We start from the raw sequence: 18,609 nt of genomic DNA on the forward strand, positions 1-18,609 counted from the left end.
AACAGCATGCAAGGAACTGAGCATTAACAAAGTAATTTCTGAGGCCTCAAATTATTGTAGACACTCACGACATAATTTGTACTTTATAGATTAACAACTGTATGCTGAATTTATAATCATCAACAGTTTCTTTAGAAGGAAAATACTGCACAAAATTTAGATTTAAACACCAAATGTTGGAAATTCACACCCAATCAAGTAACAACGTGAAGAGAAAAACAGTTCAAGTGTTTCAGATTGGTGATTTTATCAGAATCATTAGTGAATGGGTCACCAACCTGAAGATTAATTCTTTACCTCTCCATTATGCTGCCAAACCTGTTGAGTATTTCCTGAAATTTCCACTTTGTACAAGGTTTGTTTAGATTTGACTCGGTCGGAGCTTCCAGCTTCACAGCCTTTTAATGATTATCACGTCTGAGTCAGGGCAGTGAAACCGGCTGTTCCGATTTCTTCTGCAATGGTTAGGTCGTTGCTCAGATTCTGCCATAATTAAGCAGCAAACCATCTCCAACTTTTCCTTAATTGTTTTTTTTTTATTTTTCACACCATAAACCACATTGACCATGATACATACATTTTCCTTTTCAAATATATACAGTGTCATTTTCTCCCCCCCCCCTCCTCCCATCCCACCCTCCCTAACTCCCCCCCATCCATTCAAAGTACAAAATCTAAGATACATTAAACCAGTCAAACAATGTTGTCATTCAATAAAAATAAACAAGAAATTCCACTGAGTCAGTTCTTTTCATTTCCTTCTCCTTTCGTTAATTTAGGTAGTGAATGTCCCCGGTAGGTTTTCGCTATTATGTTTCATGTAAGGCTCCCATATTTGTTCAAATATTTCAATATTATTTCTTAAACTCTATGTCATTTTTTCTAATGGAATACATTTATTCATTTCTATATACCATTGTTGTATTTTCAAATTATCTTCCAATTTCCAGGTTGACATAATACATTTTTTTGCTAGGCTAGAGCTATCTTAACAAATCTTTTTTGTGCACCATCCAAATCAATTCCAAATTCTTTGTTTTTTATGTTACTTAGGAGGAAGATCTCTGGATTTTTTGGTATATTGTTTTCTGTTATTTTATTTAATATTTGGTTTAGATCTTCCCAAAATTTTTCTACTTTCTCACATGTCCAGATTGCATGAATTGTTGTTCCCATTTCCTTTTTACATCGAAAACATCTGTCAGATACTGTTGGGTCCCATTTATTTAACTTTTGCGGTGTAATGTATAGCCTGTGTATCCAGTTATATTGTATCATACGTAACCTCGTATTTATTGTATTTCTCATCGTTCCAGAACATAATTTCTCCCATGTTTCCTTTTTTATCTTTATATTTAAATCTTGTTCCCATTTTTGTTTAGTTTTACCATTTGTTTCCTCATTCTCCTTTTCTTGCAGTTTAATATACATATTTGTTATAAATCTTTTGATTATCATTGTATCTGTAATCACATATTCAAAGTTACTTCCCTCTGGTAACCTCAGACTGCTTCCTAATTTGTCCTTCAAGTAGGATCTCAATTGGTAATATGCCAGCACTGTATCTTGAGTTATATTGTATTTATCTTTCAATTGTTCAAAGGATAATAATCTATTCCTGAAAAACAATTTTCTATTCTTTTGATCCCTTTTTTCTCCCATTCTCTAAAGGAAAGGTTATCTATTGTAAAAGGGAGTAACTTATTTTGCATCAATATTAGTTTTGGTAATTGGTAATTTGTTTTATTCCTTTCTACATGAATCTTTTTCCAAATATTGAGTAGATGATGTAATACTGGAGAACTCCTACATTGTACCAATTTTTCATCCCATTTATATAATATGTGTTCAGGTATCTTTTCCCTTATTTTATCTAATTCTAATCTAGTCCAATCTGGCTTTTCCCTTGTTTGATAAAAATCTGATAGGTATCTTAATTGTGCGGCTCTATAATAATTTTTAAAGTTTGGCAGTTGTAAGCCTCCTTGTTTATACCATTCTGTTAATTTATCTAGTGCTATCCTCGGTTTCCCCCCTTTCCATAAAAATTTCCTTATTATTTTCTTTAACTCCTTGAAGAATTTCTCTGTCAAGTGTATTGGCAATGCCTGAAATAGGTATAATATCCTTGGGAAAATGTTTATTTTAATACAGTTTATCCTTCCTATTAGTGTTAATGGTAAATCTTTCCAATGCTCTAAATCGTCCTGTAATTTTTTCATTAGTGGATAATAATTGAGTTTATATAGATGGCCGAGATTTTTATTTATTTGTATACCTAGGTATCTTATTGCTTGCATTTGCCATCTGAATGGTGATTCCTTCTTAAATTTTGATAAATCCGCATTATTCATTGGCATTGCTTCACTTTTATTTACGTTAATCTTGTAACCCGACACTTTTCCATATTCCTTCAATTTCTTATATAATTCTTTTATTGATAGTTCTGGTTCTGTTAAGTATACTATAACATCATCCGCAAATAAACTGATTTTATATTCCTTGTCTTTTATTTTTATCCCTTTTATATTATTTTCTGTTCTTATCAATTCTGCTAGTGGTTCTATAGCTAACGCGAACAATAAGGGTGATAGTGGGCATCCCTGCCATGTTGACCTGCTTAAGTTAAATTGCTTTGATATATATCCATATCACTTTCGCCAATGGCCCCTTATATAATGCTTTAATCCAATTAATATACTTCTCTGGTAAACTGAATTTTTGCAATACTTTGAATAAATAATTCCATTCTACTCTGTCAAAGTCCTTCTCTGCGTCTAAAACAACTGCTACTGTTGGCGCTTTACTCCCTTCTACTGCATGAATTAAGTTAATAAATTTACAAATATTGTCTGTTGTGCGTCTTTTTTTAATAAATCCAGTTTGGTCTAGTTTTACCATTTTAGGTACATACTCTGCTAATCTGTTTGCTAATAGTTTAGCTATTATCTTATAATCTGTGTTAAGTAATGATATTGGTCTATATGACGCTGGTGCGAGTGGATCTTTCCCTTGCTTTAGTATTACTGTAATTATTGCTGTTTTACATGAATCTGGTAAGCTTTGTGTTTTATCAATCTGGTTGATTACTTCCAGGAGGGGAGGAATTAATAAATCTTTAAATGTTTTATAGAATTCTATTGGGAATCCATCCTCTCCTGGTGTTTTATTATTTGGTAATTTTTTTATTATCTCTTGTATTTCTACTATTTCAAATGGTTCTGTTAATTTATTTTGTTCCTCTATTTGTAATTTTGGTAGTTCAATTTTAGTTAAAAATTCATCTATTTTCCCTTCTTTCCCTTCATTTTCAGTTTGGTATAATTGTTCATAGAATTCTCTAAAGTTTTCCTTGATCTCCGTTGGATTATATGTGATTTGTTTGTCTTTTTTCCTTGATGCCAATACCATTTTCTTAGCTTGTTCTGTCTTAAGCTGCCATGCTAGAATTTTGTGCGTTTTTTCCCCTAATTCATAATATTTCTGTTTTGTCTTCATTATGTTCTTCTCCACCTTATATGTTTGTAGTGTTTTATATTTTATTTTTTTATCTGCCAATTCTCTTCTTTTAGTTGTATCTTCCTTGATTGCTAATTCTTTTTCTATATTTACTATTTCCCTTTCCAACTGCTCTATTTCCTGATTATAGTCCTTCTTCATCTTGGTTACATAACTTATTATTTGCCCTCTAATGAACGCTTTCATTGCATCCCATAGTATAAACTTATCTTTCACTGATTCCGTATTTATTTCAAAGTACATTTTAATTTGTCTTTCAATGAATTCTCTAAAATCCTGCCTTTTAAGTAGCATGGAGTTTAATCTCCATCTATACATTCTTGGAGGGATGTCCTCTAACTCTATTGTCAATATCAAGGGTGAATGGTCCGATAATATTCTAGCTTTATATTCTGTTTTTCTTACTCTATCTTGCATGCGAGCTGATAACAAAAATAGGTCTATTCTTGAATATGTTTTATGTCTTCCCGAGTAATATGAATATTCCTTTTCATTTGGGTGTTGTTTCCTCCATATATCCAAAAGTTGCATTTCTTGCATCGATTTAATTATAAATTTGGTTACTTTGTTCTTTCTGTTAAATTTTTTCCCAGTTTTGTCCATATTTAAATCCAAATTCAGGTTGAAATCCCCTCCTATTAATATGTTCCCTTGCGTATCTGCTATCTTCAAAAAAATATCTTGCATAAACTTTTGATCTTCTTCGTTAGGTGAATATACATTGAGTAGATTCCAAAACTCCAAATATATCTGACATTTTATCATTACATATCTCCCTGCTGGATCTATTATTTCCTCTTCTATTTTAATTGGCACATTTTTACTAATTAATATGGCTACTCCTCTTGCTTTTGAATTATATGACGCTGCTGTTACGTGTCCTACCCAATCTCTCTTTAATTTCTTGTGCTCCAATTCAGTTAAATGTGTTTCTTGCACAAATGCTATATCAATTTTTTCTTTTTTCTGTAAATTTAGCAGTTTCTTCCTTTTAATTTGGTTATGTATTCCGTTAATATTTAAAGTCATATAGTTCAGCGTAGCCATTTCATACTTTGTTTATCTTCCCTTTCCGTTTCTCCATCATCACCTTCCTTCTTATCCATTTCTGCTTTCTTGTTTTGAACACTTTATAAGACAACATTTCTAAAACATCAAACATTTTCCTTATTCTCTTATTTAAAACTTCTTTAACCCTATTCTCCCCTCCCCCTCCTGAGTTGCCCTTTATCCCTTGTCGGGCAACCACATCTCCCCTTTCCATTTGGATTTGCGAATTCACTCGCAAACGTCAACTGATTTTGTAGTGACCGTAACTCCTCCCCACCCAGCCCTCCCCAGAAAAGATTTCAATTTTCATATGTAACAAAGGTCACTATTTTAATTCCCTCTTTATTCCCTCTATTCCCTTTCCCTCCCTTATTAATTCTTGTCTATACTCTATATATTTTCCTCTAAATATGGATACATTCATGTATACACACTATATATATATATATATATATATATATATACACACACACACATACCCCTTTACACACATACATATAGTTCGTGGTCATTTTTACTCTCATTACATGTCTTCATCTCTCTGCTTGTTTTGTAGTTGTTCTGCAAATTTTCTTGCTTCCTCTGGATCCGAGAATAGTCTGCTTTGTTGCCCTGGAATAACTATTTTAAGTACCGCTGGGTACTTTAACATAAATTTATATCCTTTTTTCCATAAGATCGTTTTTGCTGTATTGAACTCCTTCCTCTTCTTCAGGAGTTCAAAACTTATGTCTGGATAGAAAAATTTTTTTTGACCTTTATATTCCAGTGGCTTTTTGTCTTCTCTTACTTTCTTCATTGCTTTCTCCAATATATTTTCTCTTGTTGTATATCTTAAGAATTTTACTAAAATGGATGTTGGTTTTTGCTGCGGTTGTGGTTTTGGGGCTAAAGTTCTATGTGCCCTCTCTATTTCCATTTCTTCCTGTAATTCTGGTCTTCCTAGGACCCTGGGGATCCAATCTTTTATAAATTCTCTCATATTCTTGCCTTCTTCATCTTCCTTAAGGCCCACTATCTTTATATTATTTCTTCTATTATAGTTTTCTATTATATCTATCTTCTGAGCTAACAGCTCCTGTGCCTCTTTAACTTTTTTATTAGATTCTTCTAATTTCTCTTTTAATTCCTCTACTTCCATTTCTACAATTGTTTCTCGTTCTTCCTTATTTTCCACTCTTTTTCCTATCTCTGACATGGCCATTTCCATTTTATTCATTTTTTTTTCTGCATTCTTAATTCTTCTTTTTATCTCATTAAATTCTTGTAATTGCCATTCTTTCACTGATTCCATATATTCTTTAAAAAAAGATACATCCATTGTCTTGCCTTTCTCCTCTTCTTCCATTTCTTTCTGTTCTTCTTCTTCTTCCTCTGGGTTGACCATCTGTTGTTTCCTTGTTTTCTTTTTACCCTCTTCTTTCTTGTTGTCGTTCTTGTCTGTGTTCTGCACCTGCTGCTGTGCTGCAGGTGTTCTCTCAGCTGTGGAGATCGACTGCAGCTGTTCCCCCCTCCTGTCAGTGTGTTTTTTTTTCATGCGCGGTTGCACACTTTTACTTGGCTCTGCGAGCCATTTTTGTAGTCCCGAGCCCGGGACTTCCACTGACCTGCGGGAGCAGGCTTCTCTCTCCGCGGCGGGCCTCTTCGGACAGGTAAGGCTTTCACCTTCTTCTTCCGACATTCTTTCTTCCTCTTTTCTTCCCGTTGTTTTCAACTTTTCTCTCTTCGCTGCCATTTTCTTCTCACCTTTATTTTTACTTTATTATAAATTTTAATCTTGTACCTTTGTGCTTTGTGTGTTTTTTTTTAACTTTTCGGTAGAGGGCTGGAATTCCCTGACCGGCCACTACTCCATCACGTGACTCCTCTTTTCCTTAATTGTTTACGTGCACATGGTCAAGCAACAACACCTAGTCTTTCATTTGAATGATTTATAGCCTTTTAGATTTATTACCAGGTTTAATAACTGAATCATGAGCTCCGCTCCCAATCTTTGGACTACGTGTTACTGGTAATGATTCTCCTCTCTCTTTACAGCTTCTGTGGAAACATTTTTTTGTTTTTCTCCATCCACTACCTGCGTTATCACCATCTTGCCTCCAACCATTGTATCACTGCCGCACTACAGTATTTGATTCCATTATACATCTTCCCCATTTCTTCCATCCTTTCCCCGTTTCTGTCCTGTCTTGTACTTCAAACAATTCTGCAATTCTGATGAGACATTGTTAACTCGAAGTGTTACCACTTGTACCTATTCCATAATCGAAACAGCCTGCTTTATTTTTGTTTCCCTGATCTACAAGATTTTGCTTCTAAATTGACACATCTGTTTTTGAACTACTGTCATGTTTCTTTCCTGATTTACCTTACAATTCCAGATCCTTTCTGTTTGACTATTATTCTTTTGAATGTTTCTGATCCTAACTGTTAAAAAAGTAGTTTCAATATGTAATAGCGGAGCATATGACTCGCAGAGAAGGAATCGGATGGAGTCAACATGGATTTACAAAAGGTAAATCGTGCTTGACAAATCTATTGGAATTCTTTGAGATGGTGACAGGTAAAATAGATGGGGGAGAGCCAGTGGATGTGGTGTACCTGGACTTCCAAAAGGCCTTCGATAAGGTCCCGCATAAACGACTGGCTTCCAAAATCAAGGCTCATGGGATTGGGGGAAAAGTATTGATGTGGATTGAGAACTGGCTGGCAGGTAGAAGACAGAGAGTTGGGATAAATGGCTCGTTTTCTGAGTGGCAGGCGGTGACCAGTGGGGTACCACAGGGATCTGTACTGGGACCCCAGCTGTTCACAATTTACATTAATGATCTGGATGAGGGGATTGGATGTAATATCTCCAAATTTGCAGATGACACTAAGCTAGGAGGGGTTGTGTGCACGGAAGAGGGGGTCAGGAAGCTCCAGTGTGATTTGGATAAATTGAGGGACTGGGCAGATACATGGCAAATGCGCTACAATGTGGATAAATGTGAGGTTATCCACTTTGGTAATACAAACCGGAGGGCAGATTACTATTTGAATGGCAATAGATTAAGAGATGGGGAAGTTCAGAGAGACCTAGGGGTACTTGTACACCAGTCTCTGAAGGCGAGCATGCAGGTACAGCAGGCGGTTAAAAAGGCAAATGGTATGTTGGCCTTCATATCAAGAGGGTTTGAGTATAGGAACAAGGATACCTTACTGCAGCTGTACAGGGCCTTGGTGAGACCCCACCTGGAGTATTGTGTGCGGTTTTGGTCACCTTATCTAAGGAAGGATGTTCTTGCAAAGGAGGGAGTGCAGAGGCGATTCACCAGGCTGATACCTGGAATGGCAGGAATGACTTATGAGGAAAGATTGCGCAAATTGGGATTGTACTCGCTGGAGTTTGAAAGATTGAGAGGGGACAACCCAATTCATCAAATTCTGGCAGGACTGGACAGAATGGATGCAGATGGGATGGTTCCAAGGATGGGAAAATCCAGAACCCGGGGCCATGGTTTGAGGATAATAGGCAAACCATTTAGGACCGAGATGAGGAGGAATTTCTATACCCAGAGGGTGGTGAATCTGTGGAATTCATTGCCACAGAGGGCAGTGGAGGCAGGTTCATTAAATATATTTAAGAGGGAATTAGATCTATTTCTTCAGTATAAGGGTATTAAAGGTTACGGAGAGAAGGCGGGGACGGGGTACTGAACTTTCAGATCAGCCATGATCTCGTTGAACGGCGGAGCAGGCTCGAAGGGTCGAATGACCTACTCCTGCTCCTATCTTCTATGTTTCTAATATAAATGTTATATATTTTACAATGTTATTCCATTCAATCTCAATCTCTCACTGCTGCTGTCAAAGTTTTCCACCTGCCTCATTCATCCCAGTGCTGAAAATGAGCAAACTGACCTGCCTCAACGACTATCACCCAGTGCACTCGACTGTATTGAAATGCTTTGAGAGGTTGGTCATGGCCAGAACGAACACATAGGTCTGGATCTGCTTCAATTCACCAACCATCGCAATCGTTCCACGGCAGACGCAATATTACTGGCTCTCCACTCACCTCTGGATTCCTAGACAACAGCAACTCATACATCTGGCTACTCTTCAACAAGCCTTCAACAAGCTCCATACCCGGGGCTTCTGCACTCCCTTCTACAGCTGGATCCTTGACTTCCTCATCAGTAAGAATGGGAAACAACGCCTCCTCCTCACTGCTGATCAACACAGGTGCGCCTCAAGGATGCGTGCTACATAGAAATGAATAAATGTATTCCATTGGAAAAAATAACATATAATTTAAAAAATAAAGTCACATTATTTGAACAAATTTGGGAACCATACATGGAACACAGCAGAGAAGTCCTACCGCGGACCTCCACCCCCTAAAATGATAGAATGAGAAGAAGATTAAATGAACTGACCCAGTGTGTAAAGTAGATGACACAATTTTCTTGTTTATTTTCATTGTGTGATGAATGTTTAATGGGTTGGGAGGGAGGTGGGAAGGAGGGAGGGAAGAGAGGGGTGTAAAGGGGAGAAAATGACTGTACATTCAAGAGGGAAGTGTTTGTGTGTATTTTGGTAAATATGGTTCATAGTGTGAAAAATAAAAAAAATTTAAAAAAGGATGCTCTACTCACTCTACACCTTTACAAATGCTATCTGCAAATTTGTTGATGACACCACAGTTTTCAGCAGATTGACAGACTGCCGTGAGGAAGGGTCCAGGAGGGAGATGGATCAGCTTGTTCAGTAGTGTGTGACAGAATATAGATATGTTTTTGGGAGATAAATTGGGGCAGGTTTTTTTTAGTGTAGGTCACATACAAACACTTTGAAACAGATTTTATTTAAAATACTGGAGCTCTGCTCATGCTAGACATGTCAGCCCCAGAGCCTTTGCAGAAGCTATGGAGAGTGCCCAAGAGACTAATGGATTGTTGTTTTCAAAAAGGCAACAGATGAAAGAACTTGTTGGAGCCACAGATTGTCTTGAGGGGAACTTGGTGTTGTAAGAGGGTCATGTGGTTTTTAAGCAGAGAGAGAGACAAACAGGCTTTCTCTCTGAGAGAGAGAGAGAGAGAGATCAGTTCTACAGTTTTACAGTCAGTAGCAGCAGCTGGGACTGGAACAGGACAAGCTGGCAAGCTCGTGGAAACCCCCGCATTTTGGAAGACGGATTGTGAGTGCTTGGTTCAGCCTGGTCAAAGCCCTTGTGGTTCATGCAAGAAGAGAGGACTGGCTGTCTAATGTTTCACTTGACATAAGAGAAACAAAAGGGAACTCTGTGGTGATCTGAACAGAAGAGGTTATCATCTGGAGAACCCTGAGGAGGCAAGTTTCTTTGGCAAGACATTGAAGTGGCTGATTAAAAAATGGAATCAGTTGTGGGTGTCCAGCGAACAATGAATCTCTCTCTGAAAACCAACAAGAACCTTCCTGGGCAGTAACCATTTACTTTTCAAACATCAAAGCCTTGTGAACTTTATAAATGTTCAATTCTGTGCACAGTATAAGAATTGCCTGCCACAAGTAAACTTGGAGGAATGAGAAATGAGATTGGACTGTGAATCAAAGAACATTTCTGAACTTACACACATATTACATATACATGTGCTTGGAATTCGAAGGGGGTTAAATTAGGTTAGTTAAGTCAATAGTGATAAGTTAAAGTGTGATTCTGTTTTTATGTTTAAAGATAATTAAATGCAACTTTTGTTTAAGTAACCATTTGTCTTCATGAATATCTATTGCTGCTGGGTTTTGGGGCCCTCTGGGCTCGTTACAAGTGTCACACAACAACCTAGCACTCAACATTAGCAAAACCAAGGGGATGCTTGTGGACTTCAGGAAGAAATCATGAGAACACAAACCAGTCCTGAAGGGGTCAACAGTGGAAAAGTCAAGAACTTCAAATTCCTGGGTGTCAACATCTCTGAGGATCTGTCCAGGAGCCTCCATATCGATGCAATGATGAAGAATGTTCCTCAGTGACTATAATTTGTGAGGAGTTTGAGGTCATTCACTATATCACCAGAGACTCTTGAAAACTGCAGGTGTACCATGGAGGGCATTCTGGCAGGTTACATCGCTGTCTGGTAGGGAGGTGCCAATGCTCAGGACAGGTAAAACCTCCAGAGGGTTGTTAACTCGGCCTGCGATATCACGGGCCCCAGTCTTCACTCCTTCGAGAACCTTTACGTGGGCGGTCTCTTAAGAAAGCAGCCTTTATCCTCAAGGATATCCTCAGGCCATCACTCTGCTCCCATCGGGGAAAGGTACAGGAGCCTGAAGACGAGCACTCAGTCACGCAAGGACAGCTTTTTCCCCTCTGCATCAGATTTCTGAGTGAACAATGGAGCACAGACACTACCTCCCTTTGTCTTCTACTTTTTTTTTGCACTCTTTTATTTATTTTGTAAGGTGGTTCAAATAAATATTTGCACCGTGATATGCTGCTGCAAAGCAACGAATTTCGTGGCATGTCCGTGACAATACATTCTGACTCTAGCACCTTTTCATTTAAAATACCAGCCAAATGGATTTTTACAATTTGTACCCAAAATTTTGTGACAAATATTGATGACAAGTGAACTCTGAAGGAAAACGCCTTGTTCACAGGTGAGCTGAACCATAAAGACATAGGCTATGATCCCTTAAATATGATGAGGATCTTATGGGTCTTGGGTGAAGATTCTTTTCACTTTTGTTTTAAGAAAGAAGGATATAATCCTTGGGCAGGCAAATTGGATTAGTGCAGAAGGGTAAGAAGGTTATCATTATCATAGTGAGCAAAAGGACCACTGGTCATCTCTATAACTCTATACTCATGTCATGAATGTGAAGGAGGAAGGTGTGATCATCAGACCAAATCCTTCCTTTCTCTTATTCAAATTATGTGCTTTATGTTCTTCTTGAGAATTGGGACCAGATTCTCCTATATTTCATCGTTAATGCAAAGGTGAAACTCTAGATTGAGTCTTCTTCTTTCTTTGGCTTGGCTTCGCGGACGAAGATTTATGGAGGGGGTAAATGTCCACGTCAGCTGCAGGCTCGTTTGTGGCTGACAAGTCCGACGCGGGACAGGCATCTAGATTGAGTCTAGATAATAAAAAAAACTGGCTTTAGCTTTGTAACCTATGCAGGTTACTGGAATGACTTTCACAAAATGTCAAAGTTCATAGTTCAGATTAATTGTCAGCATACATATATGTCATCACATACAACCCTGAGATTCCTTCTCCTGCAGGTCAGGAAGAATTTCTCCTCGTTGGTAGTGCAAAATAAACTGTACTCAAGAAAAGATATGCATACAAAAGAGAGAAATGGGAGGAAAGAAATATAAACAAACTGTGCAAATACAGAAAAAAAAACTATTCAGTAATGTACAATGAAATTAAAAGAGTCTCTGATTGAGTTTGTTGTTTAGGGGTCTGATGGTGGAGGGGTAGCACCTGCTCCTGAACCTGGGGGTGCGAGTACCTATACCTCTGTCTCTATATTTCCTGTGGATTTAAAAAACATTCATGGATCTGCCATGCATCAAGATTCTTGCAGTCTGACCTTGGTGATCATTGCAACATGATGCTCTGTGGACCAAGGCCTCAAACATTGTGCAGAATTAACGTTAGTCATCATTGCTAGATGTATCTTTAAGATACCAGGCTTTGAAAAGCAACCCTGGCTTTTCACAACTGGCAGTGCAGCCTGCCACAAACCCACTGGTTCTGCCCCCAGCCCTGTCCTTCATAGTCCCAACCCTCTGGCTGCAGGTCTTGCACTCGCTGGACTCCCTGAACTGCTCTTTTCTGTTACTGGCTAATTTTAGTTGACCCCTCTGCTCCTCGGCCCTACGGGTCATTTCATTTGGCTGTCAGTCATTGTCCTGCACCTCAGTCTGCCTATCTCCTCATCAAGTCACCAGTCTCCCCACCTTCATCGTTCCCAATGAAGGATTACGGATCTAAACATTGACTTTTTCTCAAAAATTCTGGACCATGCAGTACAAGGTATGAGCAAGAAACGGATAGGTAAAAATGTGAGAGGAGGGGGGAGGGGGAGGATATAGGCAGAAGGATAGAAAGAAAAGCTGAGGTAATAGGAGGAGGGGGTTTGCTCTCTGAATGGAGAGGGAAGGAAAAGAGATGGAGGGATGGGAAAGGAGAGAGTCAGGGGCGCAAAGTCATTGAGGATTCCTTCCACCCTACACACAGCCTCTTTCAACTGCTCCTGTTAGGGAAGAGATACAGGAGTATCAGAGCCTGCGCCACCAGGCTAAGGAAGAGCTTCTTCCCATGGGCAGTGAGAACACTGAACGACCAAAGGAACAGCTCACACTTATCATCCAAGACTCATGACACAATATTATTTATTTGTCTTGCATATCTATTGTTTGTCTGTATGCGTGTCATGTCTGGTTTTGTGCCTGCACCGAGGACCGGAGAACGCTGTTTGGTCAGGCGGTACTTGGAAAATCAGATGACCATAAACGTGACTTGAGAGGGATCTACGCATCCTGCCTGACCTGCTGAGTTGCTCCAGCATTTAGTACGTTGCACCAGTTTAGCTGCATCAGCAGCCTCTGACCTCCACGATGTGGCCCATTCCTGGACCTGAGTGAAACGTGACAGGCTGCAGATGCTGTGATTGCAGTAAAAACACCGAAATGTTGGAGGAATTCAGCCGGTCTTTTCAACAACTATAGGAGACGTACTGCTGATGTTTCGGGCCTGGGCCCTTCTTCAAGGAAAAACCAGAAAAGGCAGGAGAGGGATATATCAGGAAGTCTCAGAATTCAAACAAAAGGTGGTAATTGGACGAGGTAGAATTTATGTCTGTGCGAAAGGAGACAGGGAATGGAGAAAGGACAGCCAGAGGTCGATATTAATGCCATCCGGTTAGAGGGTGCCCAGTCGGGATGAGGTGCTGTTCGTACAATTTAAGGGTGGTCTCCGTCTGGCAGTGCATGAGACCTTGGACAGACATGACGGCAAGGGAATGGGATGGAGATCCACGCTATTGTGGTGGACAGAGCGGAGGTGCTTAGCGAAGCGATCTCCCAGTCTGCGTTCAATCTCGAAGACCGCAGAGCCCACCTCACTGACAAAAGGCAAAGGAGGAAAAACCCAACACCCAACCCCAACCAACCAATTTTCCCCTGCAACCGCTGCAATCGTGTCTGCCTGTCCCGCATCGGACTTGTCAGCCACCAACGAGCCTGCAGCGGACGTGGACATACCCCTCCATAAATCTTCGTCCGCGAAGCCAAGCCAAAGAAGAGGAGACCACCTTTGTTGCACCCACCAGGTGCAGGAGATGATCCCTGCAGAAATGCAGCTTCACAAGTGGAGCTGTCAGTCTTTGCCAGCTGTCAACCTCCCTCGCTCCACCTCACGACGTGCTCGACAGCGCCCCCTGCCCGCTCCCCCCCCCTCACCCCGCCTGCTCCCCCCCCCTCCCCCCTGAGCTGTCAGTCAGCGTGCCGCCCCACCTCTCAGGACCGTGTTGAGTCAGTGGATGAGCGAGCGCGCGGGGCGCACGGTCAGCGCAGTAGAGCGGCCACGGCACCGTTGGCGGCCACTTGAGCCAGCGCGGAAGGGAGGGAGCCCGGTGAACTCCCAGCGGGCTGTCAAGGCGAAACCCCCTCCTCCCGGCGTGTGGGTCGGGGTGCAGCATGCCCGCGGCGGGGCCCCCGTTCCAGCCCCAGCCCGCAGCATGAGGAGCGCAGCGCTGCTGCTGCTCGCTGGGCAATGGCTGTGGAGCGCGGCGCTGGCGGCGACGAGCCCCGACTCGGAGTCGGTCCCTGCGGCGGAGACCGAGGCGGAGATCGAGGTGGTCTCGTATCGGCACGGTCAGGACGGCGTGGTGGCGAACAACAGCATCCTCCGCCTGCAGGGACACTTCGCCGGAGCCGGCATGAGAGCGGCGGCCGAAGGCAAGCTGCTACAGGTAAACGAGGCGGCAACTTTGTAGAAGAGAACGTGGTGCAGGTAACAGGCGCGGGGGAAGCCGAGTTCAGGAGTGGGGGGGGGGTGAGAGAGGGGACGGTGGGGGTGAGAGAGGGGACTGGGTGGGGGTGAGAGAGGGGACTGGGTGGGGGTGAGAGAGGGGACTGGGTGGGGGTGAGAGAGGGGACTGGGTGGGGGTGAGAGAGGGGACTGGGTGGGGGTGAGAGAGGGGACTGGGGTGGGGGTGAGAGAGGGGACTGGGGGGGTGAGAGAGGGGACTGGGGGGGGGTGAGAGAGGGGACTGGGGGTGGGGGGGTGAGAGAGGGGACTGGGGGTGGGGGGTGAGAGAGAGGGGACTGGGGGTGGGGGGGGAGAGAGAGGGGACTGGGGGTGGGGGGGGAGAGAGAGGGGACTGGGGGTGGGGGGAGAGAGGGGACTGGGGGTGGGGGGAGAGAGGGGATTGGGGGTGTGGGGGGGGGAGAGAGGGGACTGGGGGGGAGAGAGGGGACTGGGGGGGAGAGAGGGGACTGGGGGGGAGAGAGGGGACTGGGGGGGAGAGAGGGGACTGGGGGGGAGAGAGGGGACTGGGGGTGGGGGGAGAGAGGGGACTGGGGGTGGGGGGAGAGAGGGGACTGGGGGTGGGGGGAGAGAGGGGACTGGGGGTGGGGGGAGAGAGGGGACTGGGGGTGGGGGGGAGAGAGGGGACTGGGGGTGGGGGGAGAGAGGGGACTGGGGGTGGGGGGAGAGAGGGGACTGGGGGTGGGGGGAGAGAGGGGACTGGGGGTGGGGGGAGAGAGGGGACTGGGGGTGGGGGGAGAGAGGGGACTGGGGGTGGGGGGAGAGAAGACTGGGGGTGGGGGGAGAGAAGACTGGGGGTGGGGAGAGAGAGAGGACTGGGGGTGGGGGGAGAGAGGACTGGGGGGAAAGAGAGGACTGGGGGGAAGAGAGGACTGGGGGAAGAGAGGACTGGGGGGAAGAGAGGACTGGGGGGAAGAGAGGACTGGGGGGGAAGAGAGGACTGGGGGGGGAAGAGAGGACTGGGGGGGGGGAGAGAGGACTGGGGGGGGGAGAGAGGACTGGGGGGGGGAGAGAGGACTGGGGGGGGGAGAGAGGACTGGGGGGGGGAGAGAGGACTGGGGGGGGAGAGAGGACTGGGGGGGGGAGAGAGGACTGGGGGGGGGAGAGAGGACTGGGGGGGGAGAGAGGACTGGGGGGGGGAGAGAGGACTGGGGGGGGAGAGAGGACTGGGGGGGGGGAAGAGAGGACGGGGAGGGAGAGAGGACTGGCCCAAAACGACACCCAACCGGCAGATTAAATGTGACCCAGAAAAAAAAATGTGACCAGAAAACCCGGGCAACAGTAACTGAATAAGTTTCAGATCGATGGTCTTTCGTCAGAACTTTTGTGAAAGGATAAGACTTATGGGGTGGGATGACTTTGAATAGAAGGGGCAAGCTCTTTAAAAAAAAATGTTTGAAAGCAGAACTTTAACCCATGAGCGTGTTTGCAACTGGCAGGGGTGTTGGAAAGCATTTGTCGGGCAAGCGAATGCAAATAATAATAATTTTTTAATATATAAAAAGAGAAATTGGGAGATACTGGAATTTTGGGGGATCGACTCGACAATGAGTGAAACCTTCCTAAAAGGGTCTAGGGAAAGGATTGCAGTGGTCGGAACACTTGAAGGGGGTTCCCAAGCATCTCCGATCCAAGCAGAGGAGGTTTCCCTATCCCAGAAAGCTCCCGCGGCCAGTCCTCTAGGTTTACCGGGGAGGAGGAGATGAAGGGGTCTGGAGGGGTAGTTTGATGACCGGCCGTGACCCCATTGAATTGAATGATCTCCTTGGAACCATGGCTATTGACAGAGACGGGCGAGATCACTTTCAGTTCGGGTGAACACTGGGGAACTGCATCTCCTGGATTGAGTAGCGTGGGTGCAGCATTTGCAAGGTGGACATTGGGAGCTGAGAACAACATGACCAAGAATTTACTGTCTTTGGGGTTGTTTGAAGCGATGTGATTTAGTGACTTCTCAAGTAAATTTGATCGGTGCCCGAGAATGATTTGCAGGGAAAGAGCAGAGATTCAAGGATTTCTTTGGTCTTTGGCTCTATTCTTTTGCCGTAATAATTTTGTTATTGGCTGATAGAAGAGACTAATAAGAGTTTGTTCGGGAAAAGAGAGAGCGAGCGAGCTGCATTGGGAGGGAAGTGAGCGGTGAGGGAGGGAAAGAACTGTGGATGACACAGAGAGGGGGCTCTGGGGTCGAGAAAATCAAAGGGAGGTGTGTGCGGGCTGGGAGACGCCGGGGCGAAAGGAAAGGCTAGGAAACTTCATCGGGAACAAGGATAAAACTCTTTGTGACTACAACTGAAGTGCCACAGGGTATTGTGGTAACTGCAACATTCAGTGGTCATCCTTTAAGGATGACGGCTGGTCGGGCTTTGAGAAAACACTGGAGCAGTGAAACAATTGTCCAAGTCAAAGAGGAGGGGAAAGGGAAAATGTTCCATGTACATTGTCTGATGTTTCTGATGTCTGGGAATCCTGTACTAATCCTGTAATGCGATCAGTTGAAGGGGATACAACTGTGAACTCGAAATGTTTTAACCGATTTTTAAGATGTGCATTGCCAATTTCAGACCATAGCATAGTCATTTATGAGAAACTGCGTATTCAAGGAAAAGAGAATTTTTTGGAAACTGTCTCCATTTTGCAATAGTAACAGCTGGTGTCACTGCAATAAAAGTAATATTGGGTGGGAATGCAATGGAATCTATCATTGTACAGACTGCGAGGGAGTAGTATGCCTTGCAAATGGGGATCACCATTAATAATACGGAGTACGAACTCTGAAATTTTCATTTACTGTTGATGTGTTTTATAGTTACCATCTCAGAACTATCTTTGATTCCAAGCTAAGAGACGGGGTTGGAAGTAGAGGTGTGTGTCTACATGCAGTACAGGATTCAGGGCAGCTTTGGTACCCTCTCAATGAATCATTTGCTAACATTCACTGCCTAGCTTAGACATGTTATCATTCCCAGAAATGTGGACGCCCAGGTCATCTGGATCCTGAAAGAACTCAGTGCCTTCTTTATGGGGAATAGCTCAGCCCTGGTGCATAATGATAAATTTATGCAATTATTTTTTTAAAACTTGATTTATTGTGAACAGTTGTCTATTTAGTGAAGTGTGGTTATACTACGGCTCCTAGAACGCTTCCATCAGCGCTGTCTCCGCTCCATCCTCAACATTCATTGGAATGACTTCATTGCCAACATCGAAGTACTCGAGCTGGCAGAGTACGCAAGCATCGAATCCATGCTGCTGAAGACCCAACTGCGCTGGGTGGGTCACGTCTCCAGAATGGAGGACCATCGGCTTCCCAAGATTGTGTTCTATGGCGAGCTCTCCACTGGTCACTGAGACAGAGGTGCACCAAAGAAGAGGTACAAGGACTGCTTAAAGAAATCTCTTGGTGCCTGCCACATTGACCACCGCTAGTGGGCTGATATCGCCTCCAACCGTGCATCTTGGCGCCTCACAGTTCGGCGGGCAGCAACCTCCTTAGAAGAAGACTGCAGAGCCTCACTGACAAAAGACAAAGGAGGAAAAACCCAACACCCAACCCCAACCAACCAATTTTCCCTTGCAACCACTGCAACTGTGCCTGCCTGTCCCACATCGGACTTGTCAGTCACCAACGAGCCTGCAGCAGACGTGGACATACCCCTCCATAAATCTTCATCCGCGAAGCCAAGCCAAAGAAAGAAGGTTATATTTCCAGAAAGTTGGATAACAGTTGTATGTGGATGGCTATCATTTTGGCATTTGGCATATGTTTCACCTGACTTTAGTTGACGTCTTTCATTTTCTTTGGGTATTGCTCTATGGAATCAGGAGTTGGAGCTTGAAGGAAAATCCCTACATTTGCCCCAGACCAAATATTCTGCCCACGAGCTATCATCTGACTTGCAGTGATTGGGTTCTTAATGATGTTTATAATCTCGATCTGTACAGTGGTTCTCAACCTTTTTCTTTCCCCCATATAACTACTTTAAGTAATCCTTATGTTGTCGGTGCTCTATGA

At 43.3% G+C, this 18,609-nt stretch overlaps 1 protein-coding gene across 5 annotated transcripts in view; it reads left to right on the plus strand.

Moving 5' to 3' along the window:
- The first annotated feature begins 14,069 nt into the window (after positions 1 to 14,069).
- The window catches only part of LOC138749824 (E3 ubiquitin-protein ligase RNF43), a 208,494-nt gene continuing 203,954 nt past the window's right edge, over positions 14,070 to 18,609 (plus strand). For all 5 annotated transcript variants that reach the window (XM_069911733.1, XM_069911735.1, XM_069911736.1 and 2 more), the window contains exon 1: positions 14,070 to 14,517. In XM_069911733.1, coding sequence (XP_069767834.1) covers positions 14,086 to 14,517 — 432 coding nt within the window. In that variant the 5' untranslated portion in view covers positions 14,070 to 14,085. The remainder of the gene's footprint in view (positions 14,518 to 18,609) is intronic.

This window comes from Narcine bancroftii, chromosome 14, assembly GCF_036971445.1.
Source record: "Narcine bancroftii isolate sNarBan1 chromosome 14, sNarBan1.hap1, whole genome shotgun sequence".
In the NCBI taxonomy this organism is placed as follows: Eukaryota; Metazoa; Chordata; class Chondrichthyes; order Torpediniformes; family Narcinidae; genus Narcine; species Narcine bancroftii.